Here is a 9,850-nt window from a genome sequence, read left to right on the forward strand (position 1 = left end):
GTTATGAATTGATTCAAATGATTCGTTAGTTTGATTTACTTGTTGGCTGAAACGAAACCAACATCTTTAGAGTGAAGCATTTCGTTAAAAAGGTTTATTTGGACGGAAAATGACTAGATATACATTCTAAAGTTGATTGTCTCTGTAGTTGTGCTTCTTAATTGAACACGAAATGAAATATAGGTTGATAAAGGATCACATTTCTGTAAAAAGAATTCCTGGAAAAACATCAAAATATGAATCATTTAATAATAATAATGATAATGTCTCCCAGTGGCACAGCGGTAAGTCTGTAGGCTTATAACGTTAAAAACTGAGTTTCGATACCTTTGTTGAGAAGTGCACAGATAGCCCATTATGCCTAACAACAAACAACCACAAATAATAATAAAAGTGACGATGATGACAATAATAATAATTAGAATTAGTTGTTATTATTATTATTATTATGTGGATTTTCTGTGAATATTTCAATTTCCTACCGGATTTAATAGTTTCTAAATCATTTCTATAGATTTAAATAAAATAACGACCTATATCTCTAGAATGTACCTCTATTAGCTCAATATTTCGCTATTTCAGTTTCGTCACAAACTATTGATAGCTCCTGAGGAAGTTGTAATAGTTAAATATTCAGTCAATAAAGATACATTCTTGAGATATAGATAATTATTTTATTTACATTAATAGAAATTTCTCGTAATAAACTTCAGTTTACATTAAACAAGGTTAAGAATAACAGTTTCTGAATCATTTTATGACTTTATATTATTAGACTGATTACTTCTGCTACGTAGTTCTTGATCGGGTGAATACAGGGAACCGGTTCAAACAGGACTCTGACACGATTCTTGTGATTCGCCGTAATAAAAATAACGAATCGTTCACGAACGGAACATCTCCAAAAAGAACTTGTTGAACTTTTTTTCAGCCAAATAACTTAATTTACGTTATTCAGTTTGATGCTTTGTGTGATCAACCTCAATCGCTGACGTGAAGAGCGTGAATACCCGGCTCTACGTTTTATGATGACCTGAAGTCTCACATGAATACGATCATTTGTTTTGATAAAGCATTTTTTACGATTAAACATACAGATTGTTAGCACACCTAATTGTTTTAACATCAAAGTTTCTTTTTTTTAAATTATAGCCTTGTTGAGTAATAACTTTATTAATAAATTCAACTTTATGTTCACTGTTGTTTGAGTGAAATGATTGGCAAGAGAGCATAATCTGAAAGGTTTTTTTACTATCGGACATCTTGCCTTGAATATTATGTTATGACGACGTTTCGGGACACTTGCATATCTGGAGAAGGAGCACCCCTAGGGTTCAGCGGTAAAAGTGAGGGATTATAACGCTAAATATCGAGTTTCGATACCCATGGTGGGCAGAGCACAAATAGATATTTATGTAGCTTTGTGCTTAAGAGCAAACAAATAAATAAAACAAAGCAGGAACCAGCAAGTGTCCCGAAACGTCTTCATAACACAATATTCAAATCAAGATGTCCGACAGTAAATCCCTCCCTTGATATTTCACGTTTTCGTACAGCAGCTCAAATCATTATACATGTGAGGATTGAAAACCTAGGATGCATATAATTCAAAACGAAAGTTATCATAGGCAATTGCTAACATCACGTCAATAACTAACCGAAGCCTTATTCGACGTAATTTTATTTGATATGTTAACATTCAGGAGGATTTTCAATATTCTTAGATGATCCTGAGCGAATCCTCATGTATAGAACATGTATTTATGAGAATTTATTCTAAGACTTACGTTTTAGGCCTATATTGTTCTATTAGGTTGAACTGTTTCACCTTATTAAAACAAAGAAGAGTAGAAATGCATTTCAAAAAGTACAACTTGTTTCCTACCAGGATATAAGGGTGACCTTGTATGTATATATATATATGTGTGTGTGTGTTTGTAATACAAGACTGACCTTTTCAATTTAAAAATACCATAGGTTTTGAACTCTTCAGCACTGAAGGTAACAAAGTTAAGAATTCAGTAAAGTTTCTGTTCCGGGGTTACTAGGGGTGTTTCTTCACATTCACACATTGTCTTCATTCTTAGCATGACTAGCTTTAAACTTTAATGGGCGTCATCTCTCGATAATATGTCATAAAAGCCTGGATGTTTCCGCACTAATGTCATTATCCTACCCTCTAACAACAGAACTATATACACGTGAAAATATTTTGTTTAATTTTTGCGTTTAAAGTTTGTGAACGTACAACATGCACTAAACAATTAGGGTATAACGCTAACCACCAACTTTAAAAACTCGCTTGATAGGTTATGCCACTTATATACTTGTACAATGGAAATCAACAGATCTTCATCTGTTTTAAACTATCACAAAAGTTTACATTTGCTTTTAAGGTAGATAAACGTTTTTCAGGTTAACACATATAAAGACAGCATTTTTGGCATGATGTGACCAAATAGTATGTGTGCCTTAATTTGGCACTGCATAGTTTGTCTGGACTATGAATCCGAGGGTTGTCACAAAAACGCGCTCCTTACTTTGGTGTCGTAGGTAAGTTATAAGAGTGACAATGAAATCCAAATTTTCGATCAGCTAAGAGTAGCTCAAAAGTTGGCGGTGGGTGCCTTGATAAGCTGCCCTCTCTCTAACCTATCAATTCAAACTTAGGGATGGCTATGCCTAGATATCCCTTTGTAAAAGTTAAAAAATAAACATATAAAGCAGCACATAGTTCCATCAGTTCTAAACATTACAGTTACTTTGACAGCATATAAAACAGCACATAGTTCCAACAGTTCTAAATATTACATTTACTTTGACAGCATATAAAACAGCACATAGTTACATCAGTTCTAAACATTACAGTTACTTTGACTGAAGAAGAAGGAAACGTCTCACGCCAGGAATGATTTTGCTAGATGTTCGCAACAAAGAGTAAATTCATGTTTCATGTGCTAAATTTATTCATCCAGAAAATCCTTTGAAAAGATGGAACCGACAACTTTTCATTTCTTTCCACACATGTTGTTTAACTGATTAAGTCTCTCAAACTTCCCTGTTCGTATTATTGTTTTCTTTTGAAAATCAAATTGTTATTATTTTCTTTTCAAAAATGCTTAGATTATGAAGAAGCAGCGATGTAAGTATGCCCCCTCGGCCCTTGCATTCTTCTGGGGGAGGTGGTGAAGCACCTAGAAACTAAAGAATTCCCGACAAGCACGCCCTATAATGGATGGCACAGCGGTATGTCTGCGGACTTACAATGCTATAAACCAGGTTTCGATACCCGTGGTGGGCAGAGCACAGATAGCCCAATGAGTAGCTTTGTGTATAACTTCAAACAAACAAACCCGACAAGCGTGTAGGGGGCCCAATTACTTTTATGCGGGGGTATCTTTTGTAGTTATGCATCTGTGAAGAAGAAATGTAATATAATTTTCTGGGTTACGAAGAAAATGACAAGTGATTTCATGTTATTTTTTCTCTTCTTTTTTTTTTCTTTTTTTACTGAACAAGAGCCTATTAGAATATTTGTTGCACCAGAGGACTTAGATGTAGATTTCCGAATTTCCCGCCATACCGGTCTTTTAACGTACAATCCAAACGATTCTTACAAGGTTATCGTGTTTCATAAATTTAAAACTAGAACTAATATCAACTCTCCATTAAACCTGGAGAGGAAAATTCATGTCACGTCGCTCCGATATCTCTACATGTAATACCGTCCAGAAAAAATTATTATTTTAATGTGTTTTGTATCGCTTAAACACCATTTCGAAATTTAGAAACGATATGACGAGAGAGTGTTGAATAGTAAAAATAAATTTTAGACAATATTTTTTCTCTTTTATAATTTTTGTCTATGATATTTCATTGTTTAATGCAAAAATGCAAGTGCGTTTTAAATTCATCAGATGAAAAGCGTTCAAAACAACCAAGGTCTAATAGCCATTTTTTTTGTATAAAACCAAACAATTAAAATGGGAATCGGGATCTCTGATAAACTGACTCCATTTCAAACGCCCCCCCTTCCAACACTAGAAACCGGGTTTCGATACCCGGGATAGGCAGAGCATAGATAGACCATTGTGTAGTTTGTTGCTTAACTTCAAAACACAAACAAACTCCATTTCAAAAGCATCACGATATCAAAACAATAAACTAAATCTACAGGAATAAGATATCAATATCATTACAGTGATCGACAGTGAAACGATGTACATTTATGAACTAGATGAAAGAAGAAATTCACAAAAACTGCTTAGGGAGAAGGATTTGCAGACTAATGTCTAATCTGACGACAATGACTTTCTTCATAAAAACGTTAAATAAACAAGTAATACATTTATGTCACGGCAAATTAGCAGGATTGATATATTAACAAGATAAATAAAATATTGGGAATTTAAAAACCTGCAAATAGGGATCGTAAAAAAAAGTAAGGAAACAAGACTGGGGATACTGTAGACATTACTTACTCAATCTAAAAATCCCTATTTTGATTCTACCAAATGTAATTCTAAGTAACAGCGGGTTTCTTTACTTTTTACGATCTTTATGGGTAGGTTTTTAAATTCATAATTTTTTATTTATCTTTTTTCCTGGCCCTTTTTTTATGCTCAACTATGGGCAAAAGATTACTTGATGTGGTAGCTAACTTTATGTATTGTAATTATAATAAACATAGCTAGTAGCTAGCTGATACAGTTTTTATTTTGTACATAATATAGGGGTTGGCTCCCTAAGGACATCGATTGTATAGTGTACAAATCATTGAGTATCTATATATTATAGTCATCTAATGCTCATCTGTTATTGACTGGTAATTCCTGTTTCACCTTGTACTTAAGCATTTTAAAGGAACGCTAGATATTTGTAAGAAAGGTAGCTTCAAGGGGTAATAATAACATCGTTTTCACTAGAATTGTGATTTTTGTTTAGCTTATAAAATATAAAAGAAAAAAATCGACTTTTCAACACCTCTATGACCTTCACAGTACCTTATTTAGTATTCTACAAAATGTTTGGGTGCAATATACGAAGCCGTTTTTGTTGTAGGCTGGCAAGAAAATAAGAAGAAGAATTATAAATGGGCCATTTTGAGCGGATTTTCTTTTCTTCGTAAGTTTAATATACATGCTTTTTGTACATTTTATATGTGTACAGCCTTAGCTGTCAGTAGTAAAGGTTTTAAACTGTTGTTGGAACTGAATCTTTACTGTTTAAGGTGCTTTTTTTGCCCGAACGTTCTATTAGGGTTTTGCTCAATTCCTTGCAATCTCTATTATGAACTACTATCGTGGTTCATGATATTAAAAACCCAGTAAGTGGCCTATGTGTGTACAGTATTATGAACCACTATTATGGCTCATGATACTAAACCCAATAAGTGGCCTGTGTGTATACAGCATAGGTTTTAGGTTTTGAATTTCACTTTGACACAACCTAAAAACAATTCAAACGATACGTACACTGAGCAACAGGAAAGAGGACATAAGCTTATATTGAGACTATCAATGAAATTTGACTCGATAACTTCATCAAAGGAAGGTTTACTTTTGACGGCATGGCCTCAAATTCAGCATCTCCTGGCGGAGGTTTTCAGTTCTTTCTATGTAAAATACCTCACACTGACTTATTTCCCGGGGCCAGTACATCGGTAACGTCTAACACGTTAAACAAGAACGATGACATTCAAGCAGGGAGCAAATTTATATATTTATTTTTTCTTGTGTGTAAACATCTATTATCTCAAACTAAATGATCGATAGACCAAGTATTATATGAACTTCCTGGTATAAAAGGTAAGCGCTGTCTATGCGCATGCGCTTTAACTACAAGGTGGGTCGTTAAACGTGTTTTGGAGCGGCAGACTTAATTCAAAGTTAATTCAAAACCGGGTAACCGTATTGTTCGATATTTAGGTTAAGGGCAAACGTTCCTCCTCAGGCGATGCTCGGGCCTCATCTGTACGACTCTTTTTTTTTTGTTGTTGATGTCGTTGTCTAATATACAAATAATAATACAAAAAAAGAAATAAAATAATTTTAAAATCGGTTTTTGTCTAAGAGGCCGTGAAAACTAATCAAGGATTCGCTTGAGTAACACAATTAACCTTGAACTTTATGTGAACTCATGGAAAATTATTAATTCTAAATAAAAGGAAATTTTAATTTAACGTTTCCTGTGTTTTTCAAAATTTTTTGGCGTTTTCAAGAATCCATTTTTCGGTTAACACGTGGAAAATTAAATATACCGAGTTCTTTAGCGGTTGTATATTAATTATAAAGACGAAATGTACTAGTTTCACTTTGATTATGTCATAATAACATTCACTATACAACTGATTTTGATAATTTTATTATTTCAAGGGTCGATATTAGTCAATATAAAACATCAGGTATGTATGTGGCCCTTTCCGGCATTAATAAGATTCATAAGGCAACGGGATCCGTAGTGTGCGGGTAATGTTTATGTTTATGTACGCCACACGTCGCCGCCTACTATCCATTTCCTTCAATATGTGTCCTGGTGTCGCATATGAATTAATATCGACCTATTTGAAACAATCGATAGTTGTACTCGAGGCTATCAATATAAAAAACCAGCGTGAATTGACATAATAATATAAATAATTATTATTATTAAGAACCTCAGAAAGACTGTTCTAACTGATTTTATAAGTTTCAATCATATTTTCAACTTATTTCAAAATCATAAGTCAACTTTATCATTCTTAACCCGTAAAAACAACTACCTCACAAAGAGGCTACAGAACGCTTTTTAAAGTCATTCAACTTTGTATTGAATATTTTCTGTAATCGGAGATCTTTATGAATCTCAAAAATATCTTTCCCCTGTGGATCAGAGGTAAGTTTACATACTTACAATGATATAATCCGGGGTTGGAATCCCCGTGATGGACAGAGCGTGGATAGTCTATTATGTAGCTTTGCGTTAAGACAAACAAATCGAGCCAAAAATAACAAATATAAAGAATCAACTCACAAAACAGGTATATCAAGGTGTAATTATCAGCTTTTTTCAGAACTTATGTTATAAGCAATCGTTTAATAATTTAAAGATATGCACAAAGAAACTCGTCATATTTTAAAACATGGTTTAAATTGACTTTGACTTTCTTTCTGGAAACACCTATATGAGAATATTTGCACGGAACTTCTATTAAGATATAACTAAAACTAAAAACAAACAAAACACGTCTATATGAATCTGACTCCTCCTTCTTTTGGTAGGACTAAAAGAGTATTCGGTTACTGTAATGTGAAACAGTTATTTAAACAATAAATAATGCATTACTTTAGAATTGCTGTTTATTTAGTCTAATGACTTGGATAAGTTATATGTCTCCTTTACGGACTATTTTAGCGTGTTTTTGTTGTTTTTTTTCGTTCAATGAAAAGTAAATCGATTGAATAAGTTAGTAGTGTGTAGTGTGTTATGTAATACAGTACATTTATTTATGATTAACGTAACTTAAATAAATTCATAAATTCAAAAAGACAAAAAAATTAGTTTGCCGTGATACAAGATGAAACTACGCAGGGAGAAACAGAGATATCTTGAATAGATCTAGAAAACCCAGTAATACAACTCACAGTGTTTATTATGTTAATAGCAACAGTTAACCTTCCATTCGATGCTTTCCCCTTCAACAGAGTTCCTTAACTGGACTGTGACCTGTGACAGTACCTAAGTTAATGCGAGCGAGAATATGATTTCGCTATGTCAGTAACCCTCTCTTCTTTCCTGTTCTCTTCTCCATCGTAATCATCGGAAGAACAGGGGGAATAAAAACCGATCATGAAAGCGTACTTTTACAGCCTAGTGCATAAATATCCAATCTTAACAGCTCATCATCACGTAGAAGATTTTACAGCCTAGTGCATAAATACCCAATCTTAACAGCTCATCATCACGTAGAAGATTTTACAGCCTAGTGCATAAATACCCAATCTTAACAGCTCATCATCACGTAGAAGATTCATCATCACGTAGAAGATTTTCTTTTTTTCCAATTTTGAACCCCCAGTTCAGTCCACCCCTTCCTACCCATTCCTAAAAACATCCAATGAATTGGTGTCGGTAATACAACATAAATGGTAATGAGTTCGAGTGCAAGCAACGAACGAATAAGAACCTAGGTCAATCTTACGCGTGTTGTGCATGCGCTCTTACAGGTTAAAATACAATCCTTCTCCCAGATTCATAAGATGAGGGTGAGCAATCAATGAGTTAAGAGAAGTACCAAAGTAGGACTTTAGACCATAAGGAACGAAACAAACAACCAGTCTATCGGAGCGTGCTAACAGTTAGACTCTGGTCAGGTTGGGAGTCTGGTGTGAAATCTACTAACGTTTGAAGAGAAACACGACTTTTAGGGATGACGTTTGTGACAAGCAGTAAATTATTAGTGTAAGTACCTTATCTATTAATCCACATTTCCTAACGTATGTTTATTTTATCTATTAATCCACATTTCCTAACGTATGTTTACTTTATCCATTAATCCACATTTCCTAACGTATGTTTACTTTATCCATTAATCCACATTTCCTAACATTTACTTACTTTATCCATTAATCCACATTTCCTAACGTATGTTTACTTTATCTATTAATCCACATTTCCTAACGTATGTTTACTTTATCCATTAATCCACATTTCCTAACATTTACTTACTTTATCCATTAATCCACATTTCCTAACGTATGTTTACTTTATCTATTAATCCACATTTCCTAACGTATGTTTATTTTATCTATTAATCCACATTTCCTAACGTATGTTTATTTTATCTATTAATCCACATTTCCTAACGTATGTTTACTTTATCCATTAATCCACATTTCCTAACATTTACTTACTTTATCCATTAATCCACATTTCCTAACGTATGTTTACTTTATCTATTAATCCACATTTCCTAACGTATGTTTACTTTATCCATTAATCCACATTTCCTAACATTTATTTACTTTATCCATTAATCCACATTTCCTAATGTATGTTTACTTTTTATTACCGCTTTATCTATCCTGTTTTTAGTTTTTAAGAAGTTATTAACAATCATTGGCCCCCCTAGTGGCACAGCGGCATGGCTGCGGACTTACAACGCTAGAAACCGGGTTTTGATACCTGTAGTTGACAGAGCATAGATAACCCATTGTGTAGCTTTGTGCTTAACTACAAACAAACAAAAACAATCATTGTTGTAAGCACATATATAGTGCAAATATAAGTCAATCACCACGAATTAAAAGCGTAAATATCATCACACAGAAGTTTTATGAAAACCCTTAATAATAAATATCGTTCATTAACATATTGTAAAAACCAATGAATTTTTAAATATGATATATATATATATATATTTATATATAACAGTATAACATGCATTCGCTAATATCAAAGTTACTGTTTTTATCAAAAAATAATATTTTGTACGTGATTATATATAAACCATGACTTATTGAACAATTTTTTAGATCAAATTGTTTCAAAATCTATAAAATTCTTGCTTGTTAAAGCTCTTAAGACTTTTGATAAAAATAAATTGAATTTTAATTAATATACTAGAGCTAAGAAATTTTTAACTACTGTCTCCGTGATATGTATGTTTACGTACAGATCTCATATTAATATTCTGGTATCGGTTTTACCCATAAAAACACTAAATGGAACGTTACATTATGGATTATTTTACTAACGTACACCCAGAGAAGATGCACTAAAGATCAAACAAATCTACTTAATTTATAGAATATATGTACATTATAAGTACATTCCCAGTTTGCCCCTGAAGAAGAAAGGTCTACCTTTCGAA

The 9,850-nt window shown here is 33.1% G+C and overlaps 1 protein-coding gene across 1 annotated transcript in view; it reads left to right on the forward strand.

Moving 5' to 3' along the window:
• Positions 1-8,258: 8,258 nt before the first annotated feature.
• Positions 8,259-9,850, forward strand: part of LOC106461824 (peroxidase-like) — a 45,850-nt gene continuing 44,258 nt past the window's right edge. Inside the window, exon 1 of the mRNA XM_022388902.1 lies at positions 8,259-8,439. Within this exon, the coding sequence (XP_022244610.1) occupies positions 8,408-8,439 (32 nt within the window). The 5' untranslated portion in view covers positions 8,259-8,407. The remainder of the gene's footprint in view (positions 8,440-9,850) is intronic.

The sequence above is a fragment of the Limulus polyphemus genome, unplaced genomic scaffold (genome assembly GCF_000517525.1).
Source record: "Limulus polyphemus unplaced genomic scaffold, Limulus_polyphemus-2.1.2 Scaffold1039, whole genome shotgun sequence".
Taxonomy (NCBI): Eukaryota; Metazoa; Arthropoda; class Merostomata; order Xiphosura; family Limulidae; genus Limulus; species Limulus polyphemus.